Consider the following 18,127-nt stretch of genomic DNA (forward strand, 5'->3'; position numbering starts at 1 on the left):
AATGCGGGAGACCTGGGTTCGATCCCTGGGTTAGGAAGATCCCCTGGAGGAGAGAAAGACTACCCACTCCAGTAAGAATTCCAGGGACTGTATAATCCATGGGGTCACAGAGTCAGACACGATTGAGCGACTTTCACTTTCACTTAATTTAGCACCCATATTAACAATCACAACTGTCTGACATACATTTGCATCTTAATTTCTTCTTTGTCAATGTTTACTTTTCATAGACTTTTATTTCCCCAACTTTGCATAAAAGTATCCTGGCTTAGTTATTTACTGTATATTCTTTTTTTTTTTTTTTTTTGCAGCTTAAACCGTACAAACTGATTATCTTACAATTCTGCAGGTCAGATATGATACAGGTATCACTGGGTTACCACATATTTTGTCTTCTTTCAAAAAAAACTTTCTCTTAGAATGTGAATAAGTTAAAGATAAGTCGCTAAGTCGTGTCTGACTCTTGCGACCCCATGGACTATAGCCTGCCAGGCTCCTCTGTCCATGGGATTCTCCAGGCAAGAATACTGGAGTGGGTTGCCATTTCCTTCTCCAAGAATGTGAACATACTCTTGCAAATGTAATTTAAAATAATGATATCACTATAAATTATTAGATCAATCTATATTAATTGCACACTAGAATACAGATAAATATTTCCCAGTATATTTCCTTTTTGATTCAGAGCAATTTTACTTAACCCTATCACTCTATTTCTTATTTTCACCAGTATCATCATTTCATTTTCCCCATGTATACAATTTAATATTATTTTAATATCCTCATTCAATAATATTTAAAAATGTAATTTTGCTCTAAATATTTTCAATTTAGCAATATTAGATATTGTGTGGCTTTGATGGTACCTTTAGCACATGTACTATCAAGGGCAGTTTTTAAAAATTTGCTTTTCAGTAGCATCCAGTATTTGTTATGTTTATATCATTATATGATTTTATTTGATAGCAGCAAATACGATATTTTAAAACATTAAATTTTAACATTTTTACTTACATTTTTTCCTTGGAGGAGAATTCAGTACATGTAAGCAGTGAAATCCTGTTTTCTTTAATTTAAAATTATCAACAGGTGTTGTTCTAGAAACATTCCAAATGCGTAAAACACCTACTTGGGAATCTAGTCAGATCAAAAGAAAAGCATTCTATTAGCACATTTTATTTGAAACATAAAATGCTGAGATATAAAAGTACTAACAAAATTTCAACTTGCCAGATTTTTAACACCACTTACTGACATTCTTCACACAATATTATATAATAATACAAAGAAGCAGCTGAAATGATACTCATCCCTTAAATTTTTGGCAGGTTTTGCTATTTTTTTGTTTCAAATCCACTTCTAAGCTAAGAGGCTGCTTGCTTTTGCAGCTTCCCCCATAAAGACAGATATGATGATTTTATCACAAAAAAGCACCCAGTGACATGTGCTCTAGGAAAGCCAGTCACAGAAAACTTTCTACCCCCACCCATTTTGAAACATTTGTAAACTGCTTCCTTGCTCACCTGCAGCCAAACAAGGACTAGCTGATATGCCTGAAGAGTAACTAGAAAACCCCCTCCTTCCGAAATTCCCACCTTAATAAGTTACTCCAGAAAAAAGACTGGAAGTTCCTCAACTGATTAAATGCAGAATTACCATATGAACCAACACTGCTCTCCTGCATACACACCCAACTGAATTATAGACATGTCTACATAAAGCCTGCACACACAAGTTCACAGCAGCATTACTCATAACAGCACAAAAGTGGAAACAAGCTAAGTGCCTGTCAACTGACTAATGGATGAACAAAATTTGGCATATCCATACAATGGAACATTATCCAACTATATAAAGGAATGAGTCCTCATTCACGCTACATCATGGATGAATCCTGAAAACTTGATGTTAAATCAGAGAAGTCAGACATAAAAGGCCACACATTGAATGATTCAGTTCCTGTGAATCCAGAATATTCAATTTCTATGAATTTCAGAATATGCAAATCACAGAGACAAAAAGCAGATTAGTGGTTAATGTACATACATGTGTGAGTACCGAGCGTGTTGGGGGGTCATGGAGACTGACTGTTGATGGGTACAGAGTCTATCAGGGGATGAGGAGAGTCTGGAGGTAAATGATGGTAAGAGTTGTACAATGCTGCGAACACAGAAACCTCTGAACTGTACGCTTTAACTTGGTGATTTTTATATGTGAATTTCATCTCAATAATACGGACAGTAATAATAATACATAAAAACAAAATTCCCATGTCTATCATTAATTATATCATGTGCAATTAAGTCAATTAACACATATAAATAAGAATCTGTCTACTTCCATGTGTAGTTTAAGTGCTTAAAGAATAAAGGCTTCTTTAAAGCTACTGAAAGGATAAAGACTCTTTTGTCTTTTATTTTACACTTAGCACATATGGGAAGTATTTATATAGCAGCTGAAAGTACTCGGTTTCTCTAACCTATGTAAATAGTAAGTCATTTAATTCTTAATGACTATTTTAAATTCCTCATCTTCTCATCCTCCATCACCTCTTAGCTTTGCTGTTTTATAATTAGGAAAACATGACTCAAAATTATCAGGGAAGCTAAGAGACCTCTCATTCATATAACTTGTTTTTCTAGCCAGTACCTTTATTGTCATCCAGCCACGGCTGAAATTGAACTGTTGTTCTCTTTTGTATATACACAAATCCAGACATGCACACACATGTGTACATACATGATATATTCTGATTTTTACCAGAAACCTGGAAAACTGGGCCTTCTTTTCATTTTTGTCATTATGTTAATGATACACAATAGAAATAAAAGTAAACTTTTTACTGTAATAAATGATAGTATTTGAGATATTAATGTCTTACACAAAATCAGTCAATAAAAAAGTATAATTTCCCTGACTCAATTAAAGAATATGCACATATTTGAAGCTCTGGGGAACAAGGTAAAGTTACCTCCAGTTATAAACATCCCAGGAGCACTGGGAACCCAGGCCAGACACTGCACAGAAGCTGCTGCACTGGGAAAAGTAAAGGTCGTTATGCAACAGAGTGACTCGGAGTCTACTAGGCGAATTCCATGATGCAAATTAGCCACGAGCAGATAGTCGGTAGAGAGCGGGTCCCACTCCAGGGCCGACACGGGATCCTCTTCGTCTGTCCCTTCGAGAGATTCAGGTCTCAGCACATGCTTCTGACTTTTATTACCTATTCAAATGTAAGGAACATGATTTTCAGCAAAATTTCCAAAATAAGACTAACAACCGAGATCATCTGAACTTCCTCTTTGCAGACCACTGATCCAGAGAGTCCTGGGAATACAAGTCTGGCATTTCTCTGTGGAAGTCATAACTGACATGCGAATTCAGGGGAATTAAGAGTTTGTCCAAAAGATGACAGGGAAGCTGCAGTCCATGGGGTCACAAAGAGTCAGACACGACTTAGCAACCGAACAACTAAGGATGCAGCTGGACAGAACTGCTTTGCTTAGGCAATCCCCAGCATCTTGGATGTCTTTCTATTTGCTACCGAGAAGTTGTTAGGAAAAAAAAAAAAGTAGAAAAATAACCCACATGATCTTGTCAACAATTATGATTTCATTAAGTTACAACAGCATAGGGGTAGGGAGGTGCTCACCAACAGGAAGAACATTGTGTTCTGATTAAAAGCACAGGCTTTGGCGGGCTGCTGCTACTGCTAAGTCACCTCAGTCGTGTCCAACTCTGTGCGACCCCATAGACGGCAGCCCAGCAGGCTCCGCCGTCCCTGGGATTCTCCAGGCAATAACACTGGAGTGGGTTGCCATTTCCTTCTCCAATGCATGAAAGTGAAAAGGGAAAGTGAAGTTGCTCAATTGTGTCCACTCTTAGCGACCCCATGGACTGCAGCCTACCAGGCTCCTCCATCCATGGGATTTTCCAGGCAAGAGTACTGGAATGGGGTGCCATTGCTGCCTGGGTCCAAATCCTAGTCCCAAGATACTGAATCTGTGTGCTCACTTTTTTATTTTACGGTGGAGAACACGATGATACCAGAGTTCGTTTTTTTTACGAGTAAATGAGTTAATTGCCTTGAAGTGGGTGTATGACAAACATCATCCCAATATTTACAGTCATCTGCCCTCATTCATCCTATCATCTGCCACACTGTAACTCACTCCTGGCTACCAGAACAAATAGGCAGCCAGAAAAATAGGGACATAAAGCACATGAAATTAAGTGAAGAAAAGGACCAGCAAACAATTCTCTTAATTCTTCCAAATTATATACACACTGGTGATAAGGGAAAAAAGGCTTTTGCTGACATACCACATGGGAACTGCAATTAAATGTTCCTCTCGTTTGCAACAGAAAGGCAGTGAAACAGCTAAGCTCAGAGATTACAACCTTAACAGAAGTACCAATTATTCCTAAGTATCATAAACTTTAAAAGAAGTGCTTACTCAAAAAATAAGACAATTGAAAGACACCATAGCTCTTCCTGCAACGTCATCATTACATACTGTTCTCCAACATATCAGATTATAAAAGCAACATTACATAGCACTATGCCTCAACAACATTTCCAAAAGGAAACAATGAAAATTTGATTAGTGCAGATCCCTGGAATAATACCAAAGCCAATTTAATTAAAACAATTCTATTATGAAGTTTGAAAACAGATTTTCTAATGATCTGGTTTTGTCTAAGGATATAATCTGAAATAGCTAAAACAGTAGTTTTCCACCTCTTTTGGCCCTAGAATCCTTTATTAATATGAGATTTTTTACATGAAGTCAAATACAGAATAAAGTGGTGCTTTTCAGACTGAAAGGGAACAGAAGGCTTGAAGCCTCAGCTGGACCAAATGCCAAGATATCCCACCCCACCCCTGCCCAACACACACAAAGAAACCCACAGACATTCTAAGCAGAGTTTAAAAATCACTGCTTCCAAATGATGGATGAACTGCACTATTGTGGGCAGTCCTCCACGAATATTAATTTCTTCCAAGAGAAGATAAAGACAGGACCGCAGAGAGCTTGAGATTATAGTCTCCTCTGAGAACCGAGAGGACGGAAACGACCATCTGTGGTGACAGCCAGTCACTCGGAAGGGAAGGGTGACTACCCCTCAGGACAAGACCTAACACTGCTGGTATCAACGCCAATGGTCTCAGAGTTTCAAACTCACAATTTAGAATTCAGTGTCAGAACTGAAAGGTACTGCTTCCTTCATGACCCATTAGCTCTTGTATAAGTAAGGAAACAGTGCACATTAAATGCTAAAAATCCTATAGCGTAATGAAGTCAAGGAGTCTGTATTGGGTTGTTACAGGTTGAATTGTGTCCCTAAGAGATGGTGAAATGTACTAAAATGTCTTACAAATAAAATTTACTTCTAATGGTGATTTGGAATTGGCATAGTACTGGATAATATTTGCACAACTATTGTGCTGTGTCTGTGTGTGCTCAGTCGTGTCTGCCTCTTTGCGACCCCATGGACCGCAGTCCACCAGGCAACTCTGTCCATGTGATTCTCCAGGCAAGAATACTGGAGCAGGTTGCCATTTCCTTCTCCAGGGGATCTTTCCAACCCAGGGACCAAATCTGCACCTCCTGCATTTGCAGGCAGATTCTTAACCACCTGGGAAGCCCAAGCACAACTATTATTTAAAAATTAAAATACTGTTAACTTTCTATGCCATGTAAATATGAAATTACACGTTAATAAGAAAAATAAAATTTAAGACACCTGACTAAAAAAAAATTCTTACCTGGTTGAAAAATTGATAGACTTCCATCAATATGACCAAAGGCAACTTTCCCCTTTTTCTGTGTATGCCATCTGAATATGCAGATATCAGACAGGAAGCTGTGAGCTTCTTTGTGCACAGTTACCCCACTGTCTGGTCCTGAGATGGTCCAGATGAACAGCGGGCCTCTGTGGGAAGCAAATGCCACAGCATCACCAGCATTCCAGCACCAGCTAAGAGAGGCAGGCGTCCCTGGAATAAATTAAATACAGATACACAATAGAGAGATGTGGCATAAGATCATGCTGTTCAAAATTATCTGCATCCTCCGCTTCCAAGACAACCAAAATACAAGGTTATGTTCATTATTAAAAAAATATTACCTCTTACTTGGGAATTTAATTTATAAAGTAACCCTAAGGACTTGCAGGGAACATGTGGAGAGTACGTCTCTGATGAAAAAGTATACCTAGTTTCTGGTTTAAAACTACTCATATGAGCATATGCTTCACATACTCAAAGAAACTTAGAGAGTTCTTTCTTTCTTTCAGGAAACTATATATTGGGTTGCCTCAGAAGTTCATTTGTATTTTTCTAACTGGAACAAACGTTTTGGCCAACCCAATATTAAAGCAATGAATTCTTACTGTAAGCAATGAAAACCTATAATGAGCGTTTTTGTGCATAAGACCTGCTGTAGGTGTTCCAGGTGTACAAGTTAGTTAGGGATACAAGTTAGGGATACAATTCCTGCTTTAAAGGATATTAAATATAAATTGGGGTTAAGTGTTATTCTTTCAGTTGTGTCCGACTCTGCGACCCCACTGACTGTAGCCCACTAGGCTCCTCTGTCTGTGGGATTTTCCAAACAAGAATACTGGAGTGGGTGTCCATTTCCTCCTCCAGGGGATCTTCCCAACCAAGGGGTCAAATTCAGGTGTCTTGCATTGCAGGCATAAGGATTAAATGTATGAAAAGTTAAATGCGACTATACACATTTAATAACAAAGTTAATGCTACAAACTACAGTCTTATCAGGAGTTTAGATTTAAATTTTAGTTTTGCCTTAAATTAAACAAGTCACGTTACCTAAGCCTGGTTCTTCATCTGTAAAATGGATCTGACTAAAATGATCTGACCACGTTTCACATAAATGCTAGGGCAAGAAAATACAATGATGTATATATAGCTCCTTTTAAAACTAAAAGACAAAACACAAAGGTTAACTATTAATCTCTTATAATTGCCTCACTGAGAAAATTGTCTCTAATTATTGTTTTTATATTTATTTTTGAATTTTTAATGTTATATTTAAACATAAATTATCTGGTGTTGATTATGTTCTTTAATTGATCAGTGTACTAAGTCTGATTATTTCATGAAATTGTGTTTTGGTTTGTACGCATGCACACACACAACCATGAATCATGACATGAAATGTGTTTCTTACATAGACTTTCATTAGAAAGCTTGAAAAACACTACTTTAAAACCTGGGCTTATTGAAGTATAATATTTTGCTTATTGAAATAAAAATATTTCATTCAGTGAAGTAAATCCCAGTAAAGAGATATACCTTTTGTATTGTCAAGTTTAGCAATGACTTTTTGTTCTGCAACATTCCAAATGATCACTAAATTATCGGTACTGCCACTCGCAAACAGATCAGGGTTATGTGGACACCAAGAGAGAGCTGTGATTGTTTTTTTATGTTCAGACATAATTGCATGGAGTTTGAATTCATTATAATGGTGATCCAACTAAAAAAAAATATAAATAAAACATATCAGTGCTTCTTCTTAAATAATACACTTTCTATTAATAATCACATTATTTTTTAAAAGCTGCACACACGAAAATGAGTATACCTAACAACAAGACACAAACACAATGCAAGCTTGGTCTACTTTCAAGTGAATTCAAATGTATTCAATTAGTGGAACAAAATCATTTTTTAAAAAAAATAAGAGAGGACTGACATTAAACCTATCAATTTTAAAACAAGTAAAAATAAATGTACATTTAAATATGTATAATTCAGAGATTTATTATATTTTATGTAGCCCTATTTATGAGGGGAAAATACCTTGGTCTTGAAATAATTTTTCTGCAGTTTTTCACCTGTATTTGATCAAAAAATGTAGGTTAAGCCAGCCAACTGCTCACTACTGCATTATTAAGATATGCAAGGTTTCCAGAGCAATGGTATCATTTGGACCTGTTTTATGTTATTGCTTCTTGGAAAGGGCATTATGTTGTTTTTATATGCAAGTGGACAAAATGAATAGCCTAATTTCCCTATTTCCTTTGTAATTGTGCCATTAATTAGTAGATCAATTCATCTATCATTTTTAACATGTTTATGACTGTTATATATTGTATTTGTCATTTTGTTGAACCTGGTTTTTCCCTTTAACACATAATGAACCTTTCACAGTGTTATATGAGACTTTTTCAAATCATTATTGTATTATCTATTAATGCCACCAGTCTTTAACCATATACTTGCAGTAAGACCTTAACAGCTAACGTAGTCTCCTACACCCAACACCATGAGCCTGTTTAAAGATATAAATGCATTTTCTGTACATGTAGGGATGAATAGGTTTATAAGTTTTAAAGTAGTCAGTGATTTAGGTTACCAATGGTAGATAATGCGGATGTAAAGTATCTAATAGAAAAAATTGCTGTAAAAGCCATTCAGTGGAAGGGTCCATAAATACGAGTGCATGAAGAAGTCATTTTGCATATCAGTGATCCTCTCTGACTTTACAAATTACCCACATGGGATCTTAAGCACAATGTAGAAAACTGAACTCAGGAATTTCAAATCAAGTGCTATTTAAATATTTTTATTAACTAAACCACAGACTTTAATAGTATTTCACTAGCTTTTCAAACTTGATTAAATATTAATCTTACCTGAAAAAGTGAAAAATTGAAAAGAGCATTCTTTTACCTGATAAACATAGATGGCCAGGGTGGCACAGTATGCAAACCTGTCTCCACTGGCAGCGCACACATCTCTGTTCCACGGCTGACAGCCAGCAGGCAGCAGTGCCACCTGCCTTACCTGGGACATGTTCACCTTGAAAAACAAATTCAGAGGAATGCTGGTCATCCCCATTATTCAATAAATCACCTCTTCATTGTTTTATATCTGTGTTCCTAAATCCTTATCTCTATGCCCTGAAAAAACTTTTCGCTAGCACTATTAATCTCAGTGTATGCTTTCAAAGAACGGGAGCTGAAATCTCTAAATACCAATAGACATCAAGGCAGGTCATTATCAATAGACATCAAGGCAGGTCATTTCTATTAGGGAAGTGAGATTATAAAATAAATGACTGACATTCGATCAAGGGCTGGGAATCCCACCAGCAATGACAGGGAACAGAGTGAAACGTAAAAGTGCACATTCCTGTCCAAAGTGCACATTCTAGTACCACTAACTTCCCAAAGAGACAGAAATATCCAGAATTTCATGTAAACGTATCAATTTTTAAATACTGGCAATTCACTCCAGTACTCGTGCCTGGCAAATCCCATGGACGGAGGAGCCTGGTAGGCTGCAGTCCACGGGGTCCAGTCGGCTAAGAGTCGGACATGACTGAGCGACTTCACTTTCACTTTTCACTTTCATGCACTGGAGAAGGAAACGGCAACCCACTCCAGTATTCTTGCCTGGAGAATCCCAGGGACGGGGGAGCCTGGTGGGCTGCCGTCTATGGGGTCGCACAGTCGGACACGACTGAAGTGACTTAGCAGCAGCAGCAGCAGCAGCAGCAGCATTCAAGGCAGCAAGTTCAAATGTAAAACATTGAGAGCCGACACAGTACTGGGAGTATGGTGACCTCTGTCTCAGAATCTGTTTTCACATTGCCTCTAGCATCCTTACAAACACTATCTGAGGTACACAAGGCAGGAATACAAGCCGGGCAACCAGTGGTCTTCACTGTGAAGAGGGGACAGAAGGAAACTGGAAATTACAGAATATACATCATTTATATGGCAGGGCAGAGGATTTTAGAGTAAACAAGCCCAGAGTCAGTTACGTTAACTCTCATTTATTTAAAAAACTACTTTCTTCTTTATATGTCTTTTATTTCATAGTTCCACTTCCTGAAAAGACCTTTTTTCCACTCTGGTTTTTTCTTTCTTCACCCCATTAAATTCCCTTATCTCAGTGAAACTAGTGATCCATTTCCCCAAAAAGTAAATAATCTGCAGTGAAAATCAGCATGATAAAAAAATTGTGCTTTTGAGTGTTTACAAGTATAAGAAACTGCTACAAATATCTGGTTTCTTCCTCCCCTAATGACACCAAGCATTCTTGATTAAAAAAAACAACAACACTTTTTCCCTTTCACAATATTACAGCAATATTACTTTTCACTGAAAATATACATTATTTCAACTACATGTGAATTAAATAGGCTTTTATAGTTTATCCTTGGGATGTAAGGTTTGTGTGTAAACAAATTTTGAGTTTATATTTGGAAAAGAAAAGTAAGACTGTCCACACCATTTTGCATTCCCAACAGACAAGGAGAGTTCCTGCTACTTCACCTTCTCACCAAAGTTGGTGTTGTCAGTGGTTTAGATGGGCCAGTCTAACAGGCATGTAGCAGCATTTCATTGTTGCTTTAATCTGAAGTTCCCTAATCACCTGTGATGCTGGGCATCTTTCCATAAGCTTGCATGTCATCCATCACCTTCAGTGAGGTGGTGTCTTCTCAAGTCTCTTGCCCTTTTATTTTCTGCTTTAATTATTTCTTATATTCTGCTTACTTTGGATTCAATTTGCTCTTCTTTTTCTAGTCTCCTAAGGCAGAAGCTTAGATGATTGATTTTGGAGCTTCCTTTTTTCTAATAAATGCATTCAATGCAATAAATTTCCCTCCAAGCACTCCTTTTCCTGCCTCCCATAAATTTCGTTAAGTTGTATTTTCAGTTTCACTTAGTTCAACATTTCTCTTGAGAGTTCTTCTTTGATCCTTGTGTTACACAGAAAAGTGTTGTCTAATCTCTAAGTACTTGGGGATTTTCCAGCTCTCTGTTACTGATATCTAGTTTAGTTTCACTGTCTCAGAGCAGACACCATTATTTCTATACTTTTAAATTTGTTAAGGTATGATTTTGGTCCAGAATATGGTCTATTCTATCAATCTCCCATGTAAGTTTGACAAGAATGTGTAATTTGCTGTTGATAGATGAAGTAGCTGATAGACATCAAATTACATCCAGTTGCTTGAAGGTGTTGCTGAGTTCAACTATGTTGCTACTAATTTTGTGTCCACTAGATCTGTTCCATTCTGACAGAGCAGTATTAAAGTCTCCAACTACAAAAGCTGGACATAGATGAACATCCCTGCCGTATCTGACTTTGGTGCTGATCCTTAGTTAACCTCTTTCAACTTTGCTTTTTTTTTTTTTTGCTTTTTAGTGTGCCGTGTAATCTTCTGTTGACAGGAGAACATGATATCACTGGCTAAAAGAACTGCGGCCAGTAGTAGGTCTTCAGTGTTGTGATGTTAAGATGATGCTGTAGTCCCATGACTGTGATTAGTTCTCTGTCTTCCAGTAAGCCCATGCCCATGGAATGGGAATTTCAGCAGTCCTCTTGGAGATTTTCCTCCCCTAGGGAGAAGGCAATGGCATCCCACTCCAGTACTCTTGCCTGGAAAATCCCATGGACAGAGGAGCCTGGTAGGCTGCAGTTCATGGGGTCGCTATGAGTCTGACACGACTGAGCGACTTCACTTTCACTCTTCACTTTCATGCATTGGAGAAGGAAATGGCAACCCACTCCAGTGTTCTTGCCTGGAGAATCCCAGGGACAGGTGAGCCTGGTGGGCTGCCGCCTATGGGGTCGCACAGAGTTGGACACGACTGAGATGACTTAGCAGCAGCAGCAGGTGGGACAGGATGGTTAGTAGGGGTTGGGTATTTTCCTTCTCCCAGACAGGTTTGCTGCAGATATAATATCTGCAGTTCAGGCTCTGGTAAAACAGTTTCTCCTGTTTCACCAGGAGAAACAGCCTGGTAAGCAGCCTTGCTAAGAAGAAGGATGCCCTGACATATTTCAAAACAATTCCTTTTCCTCTCACCTTGCCAGAAGCATGCAGGGTTTTTTTCTCTGATATTTACTGTGAAAACCTAGTAAAGGTCCTGGAGGCAAAACTCAGAAAAGCCTGGAGGCCTCCTTATTACTGGGTCCCCCGGGAGTTTTTAACTCTGGGACTCAATACATGAGCCTCCAGCAAGTCACCAATTACCGCTGAGGTTTCTGCTCGTGGGTTTCTGCTCTGGCGCACTGTGATTCTCCACATATGTCCGTCTCTCCAATGTGGGGGGCAGCGGGTGACCTGGTGACTTCAAATCTCTTAAGGCTCTAAGGAGGAGTTGTTGATTTTTCAGTTTTTTATTGTTTTGTTTTGTTTTAGGCCACAGTGAGGAATTCTGGGCTCCTCACACGCCAAAGTAGAAACTATTAAGTCCTTCTGCTAAGTCTTTATCAAAGAAAAATAAATCACTTCTAAATCCAGGCTAATATATGTTTACTTTATCAGTGTATCTTGATTTACTTCTTTTTAGTTCCTAAATTCAGATAATATAAACATTTCAATATTTTCATACAATTTGGTCTGCTGTGGTATGTTCCTGGGCAGCTTTTACAAGTTGTCTTATAGTCTAACAACTTAAATCCTTTAGAATTCAGAGTTGAAGAACTTTTCCAAGCCAGCCATTAAAATAATAAATAGGAAAAAACCAAATGGCAGCTTCTTTAAAAAATTAGGGGTTTTGAATGAGATATTAAAAATCATGCATCATTAAAGATATGAATACTATCACATCTATAAATCTAAATTATGTATTTAAACTGCTAGTATTTGAAACTTCTTTGTTATTTTTCAAAAGTATCATAATATATATATGTATATATCACTTTTATTAAGTGATATCTACAATTGCTGAAGAGACAAAGTGTCCAGAAGCTTTCGATATCATGGTCAGCATGAAAGGTTACAGTTAGTTATTCTGCATCACTGAAAGTAGAAGACATTCAACTGAAGGCCCATTTCAAAATACACATTTATATTTTAAATATAAATCCTACAAAACATGTCACACATATAGGTAATCCAATATATTTCAAATGTATATGACAGGTAATTTTATATTTTTGATAAATATTATGTACTCTTTTTATCTGTACTTAACAGTATGTTTCATTTTTATGTGAACCACCTATGTATTTCCATGTCCATCCTAAACAGTTGCTGTTTCAGAAGACACCGTCTTTTTGGCCCAGAAACAAAACACTCACTGTAAAGATGAAGTACTAAGCCGGGCATTTTGCAGAATAACGCAGGTTTACAAAGGCCTCAGGAAGAAAGCCTGAGCATTGTCACCTCACAAGCAACTGACAATGTCAGCAGTTTGGCAACTGCAGACCTGCAGAAATACTATTTTTATTTTTTTAACCTAAATTTTATTTTTTGTTTCAATCTTGGATGAAATACATGACACATACATTGTAATTCCAGTGAAGGGTAAGTGTATAAAATGCAAAAAAACAAGTTATAAGAATATACTTGAATTAGATTTGTATAACAATAAAGCTCATCTCTGCACAGGCAAGGTTACAATATAACATAACCATGAAATTTAAATCCAGCTAGAGTTACAACACTGCCAAAAACAGTTACAAAACTAAGTTAAAATCCAGTTCACATACATGTGCTGTGTTTGTAGAAATATATGCATATGCTATAAATATTAATTATATCAAATTTATATAGCAAATCAAATATATTTGCTATCTTACATCAAATATATTTATACCAAATCCATACATTTGACATTGAATATATATTTACATCAAATATATTTTTCATACATATTTTGACATATATATTATGTCATATATTGTATATTTATATCAAATATATTTATGCCAAATATATATTTGACATTGAATATATATTTATATCAAATAGATTTCCTATCAAAAAGCTATATTTTATGTCAAATATATAAATATCTTTGATATTTTATATCAAAGTATAAAGGCCAATTTAGTGATCTTAAGATAAAACTCATATTTGTATGTGATTTTTCAACCACTCTTTCTAAATTATAATTTATTACTTAAAAACCAACTTATCTTTTTCAGTAAACATTGAAAAAACAACTATGGAAAAATACAGTATGCTGAATGATTATTATATAGGGTATACAGGCACATTCATATCATCTGAAAAATTATACAGTGGAATTTTAGAGGAAATTAAATAATCATGTTTCAATTTTCATTACTTAGAATAAGATGTTCCATTGTCATCTAAGTCTGTATAAGAACAGATTAAAACTTGACCCAAGAAAAGCTCAAACTCATGAAAAGGATATGGCAATTTTAGGGCTGAACTACATCTATGTATGAGAACAGGTTATTCTTTTAATATGTCTCAGAACAATAAACTCACTAATAAAGGCCAACAGTGTTTTAAAGGGCAGACTGGAGTTATGGTGGAGAGAAAAATTTTGAATCTTCACAAAATCTCCATGAGCTGCCTTAAAATCACTATAAAGGAACACATAATTTTAGTAAAAAAAATATTTTTTAAAAATCAGCCACTCCATCCCACCCCCACAATTAGACTATCATCCCCTTTCTTTTCCACAGAGGAATATACAGTGTACACTTGAAAAAGAGTCTTCTGTCTGAGCATCCGAAATGCACTGTTATTACATCTAAAATACATAACACAAAAAAAGGATGCTAGAGTCAGAGTGTGTGTACATGTCTCTGTGTGTGCGTGTCTTGGTGGGTGGGTATGTGTGTGTGTCCAGTGCAACTTCAAACACCACTATTAAACTCATACACTGAAACATTTCTATCATTTATGGGTAAGGCTGGAATTCAGGATAGTAAGCTACCCACTGACTCTCAGCCTCCCTGATGAAGAATGCTTTAGAATCCACAACACGAGGATTATTCTCCAGAGTAAGATATTTACTGGCTCCAGAGATGTTTACCAGCTTGTCTCACAGCTGAAAAAGAAATCTGCAACAAAAAAACCCAAGAGGCTTAAACTGCTGAGGATTTACAACTAAAAAGATAAATTAAAAGACGTAAAATACTGAGAAAATATCTTTGACTGATGTGATTAGGATAGCACCCTGAAGAAGTAAGGAGAAAGAAAAATTCAGCACTGCGTGTCTTTAGTAATATATGCCCTTAAACCACTGGAGAAGGAAATGGCAACCCACTCCAGTATTCTTGCCTGCAGAATTCCATGCACAGAGAAGCCTGGTGGGCTACAGCCCATGGGGTCGCAAAAGAGTCGGACACGACTGAGTGCTAACACTGCCCACAAACCACAGTGGGGAAAAGTTGGTAAAACTACATGAAGATATTCTGTCTCTTTTGTTCCACTCACGAATGAAAAGTAAAATCCACAAATTGCCTTCATTTAAACAATCAAGGAATCTTTCATTTAAAAGGTGAACATAATCAAAGAGAAATCCTAGGTTATTCTAAACTAAATCCATGTTGATAAGGTATCTAATAAAACGGTAGTTTTCTGCCATTGCAATAATAGATCAGAATAGCTATGCTATGCAAAAGTTGCCATAGTAACAATGCAAATCCCTTTGAAACATAATTAATTGCCTAAAAATTTATCAAATAGAACATGGCACTCTTCTTCAGAACATTTTTTTCATTTTCTTTTACAATATTATTATAATACATTGTGTTAGCACATTTCTATCATGAAATGTTTTTCCTTAAGTAAACAGACTTTCTTGAAATCATTTCTATTTTCATCCATTAATCTCATTAGAAAGAATTCTAGTTTATCTTTAAAGCCTAAAGACAATCTGAAAACATTAAGAATTCATCTGAAAACAGGATAGAAAAAAACACCTTTCTTCAATTTATAACGATGACTATCCTTATATATTATCTTCTTACCTCTGCTGTTCAATCTATCAAATAAGTATCTTATTTATCCTCAGAATACTGCAGTGCAAAAATGTCCACAATATACATGACACAGAAATACAGCTGCATGAGCAGTAAAGCAAAAAAAATCACAGAAAATTATAAATACAACATAAATGTATCTTACTCTTTGTAGTCCTTCATACCAATCATCTTGCTCAAACCAATGTGAAATGTAAGTCATCCAAGCCATAGAATGTTTCTACTTTAATCAAGGCAATTGGAAACCAGCATCAGAACAGTCAGCACCTAAAGTAATAACAATGGGTTTCAACCGGGTTTACCAAACTCTCTCATGAAATGTTGCTCAGCATAAGCAGCTAGAAGTACAAACACATTTCAGCTGCAACAGCTTTAATAATTTAGAAATAACAGTATCTGTAAAAATAATGCTAAACCAGAACATGCAAGCCTATAGTCAAATAAGAAATAGGTCAAATAATAATTATGTCATATAGTACTAGCGAATGCTATGTCAAATATTTTGTTAGGCTTTCAGTTTTCAGTCTAAAAAACATCTTGGATTTAACTTTTGCAAGAAATAGGTAAATTATTTCTAAAAGTAGTCACGTTAAAAAGAAAGGAATCCAGAAGAAAACACAAAACAACAAGAAATAGAAAATGTGTTCCATTTTTAACATCAGGAGTTGGATATAAAACTAGAATAAAGCTCCCAGGTTACAAGGGGTACAATGACAAGGCCTATCCTGTATTTCCATCTGCAGGCACCGCTGAGAGTAAAGCCAGTTAGCAGACTGCCAATTACCTAAGTGCGTCAAAAAGTTAAGCACATCACCTAACAGGGTGCAAAGCACACAAGGGAATTCCAAAGAGTGAGGAGCCCAGCCCCTGGAGAGACCAAACCGACTAACGGCTTCACCGGGACAAGGTGTGGGCAAGAGGTGAAGCCACAAAAGCGGGTAGGAGGGAACCGGGTAACACTGTGATGTTCAAGTCTTCAAGGCTGATGCTAACAGAAAGTCAGTTTAGAACAACTGGAGGTCCCTGACAGAGCTGAGCTGCCCTCGCCTGGAAGATCGCCTCAGGCCTCAACGGGGCGCTCAAGAGAAAGAGGGGGGCAAGTCAGACATCGTCCCGAGTGGGTAGGGCACGTAGGAGGCACTCGGCCCCTGGGAGCTGACAGGCGTGGAACTCGGCCTAGGTCTCTGAATCCTCCTCTCAAACGAAGCACAACCCTTAAGCTAGGAATCCTTCAGAGAGGAGACACAGACCCTTGCTCCCAGGGACGCAAACTTCACATGCCTCTAGGGAGGGACAGACGCCCCCTCCCCAAACCACAGAACAGGGAGAAGGAAGAAGCAAAAGCTACCAGCCCTACCCAGCCTGAGGCGGGGAGCAGGAATCGCCACAGGCTCCCATCCTGAACCAAGACAAACCCAGACCCCTCACCCGAGAGGAGCGGAAGTGTTCTCTCTCCCTCAGCACCCACCGCAGCTCCCAAGTGGAGTCTGGCTGCCTCAGAGGAGGGATGAAGACGGGGAGACACACAGACCTCTCTGAAAAACCAGATTCCCCCCAGTCAAAGAGATTAAAAATCATAGGATAATCACACACAATAATTAAAACGAACCACACACAATGAAATGAATGAACCACATAATGTAACTGGACTGAAAGTCACACATAAATATCCTAGGATTCTATTTATAAAAGTTTCAAAACAAGCAAAGCAAATCTACGCTGTTAGAAGTTACCCGAGTTTTCTTCAGGGAAAAGGAAGTCGTGACAGACAGGAGCCACGAGGGAGATTCTTAGGATGCTCACAGAGTTTCTTTCATGCTCATTATGCTAATGTGCAAATTTGCAGCTACACAATAGTAAAGTGCACATTTCTGCTCTCAGGTATATAATCTAAATAAAAAGAAATTATACACTAAAAACCCACAGCAGTGCTTTCTAGTACTAACAAAACTAAGAGAGGAAAATAAACTAAAATGAATTTGTCCACAAGTAGGTAGGTATTGTATAACTGGGCTGTATTTTCTACCATCAATCGGACATTTTCATTTATCTTTTTATTTCCCCCTGGAGTTTTCTGCCCCATTATGGGCCCTAGTCATTATATTTCACAATGTGTTAAGTCTCTCTCAGAGACATGCACTAATATTTCTGTAACTCACAAGTAGTTTTGGAAGCAATATCAGGGACAGGCAGGTGAGGAAGGTTGTCACAGGAATAAATAATCTCAAAACAGGAAATACGTGAAGACCAGAGTCTACTAAACAGGGGCAGGGGAATGAGATGGGATAGATTAAGGATGTGTGTATTTGGGTCCACAGGAAAATCAACCGAGTCTGATGACGGCCATGTTCGGTTCATGGTGGATGCCTGTTAATGCCATGCCCA

General features: G+C 37.4%; 1 protein-coding gene across 11 annotated transcripts in view; it reads right to left on the reverse strand.

Moving 5' to 3' along the window:
- The window catches only part of WDR17 (WD repeat domain 17), a 65,399-nt gene that overhangs the window by 36,591 nt on the left and 10,681 nt on the right, over positions 1-18,127 (reverse strand). For 7 of the 11 annotated variants that reach the window (XR_014063346.1, XM_081523877.1, XM_081523876.1 and 4 more), the window contains exons 2-6: positions 8,708-8,836; positions 7,325-7,508; positions 5,771-6,001; positions 2,972-3,223; positions 1,015-1,137 (exon numbers count right to left, since the gene is read on the reverse strand). Coding sequence is in view for 9 of the 11 variants with exons in the window: in XM_081523877.1 (XP_081380003.1) it covers positions 1,015-1,137; positions 2,972-3,223; positions 5,771-6,001; positions 7,325-7,508; positions 8,708-8,830 (913 nt within the window). In the remaining 2 variants the exon portion in view is untranslated. Of the gene's footprint in view, positions 1-1,014; positions 1,138-2,971; positions 3,224-5,770; positions 6,002-7,324; positions 7,509-8,707; positions 8,837-15,887; positions 16,010-18,127 lie in introns of all 11 variants that reach the window. The other 4 variants (XR_014063345.1, XM_081523869.1, XM_081523870.1 and 1 more) reach the window with 1 other exon arrangement.

This window comes from Giraffa tippelskirchi, chromosome 8 (assembly GCF_054371585.1).
Source record: "Giraffa tippelskirchi isolate mGirTip1 chromosome 8, T2T-mGirTip1v1.2.pri, whole genome shotgun sequence".
NCBI lineage: Eukaryota > Metazoa > Chordata > Mammalia > Artiodactyla > Giraffidae > Giraffa > Giraffa tippelskirchi.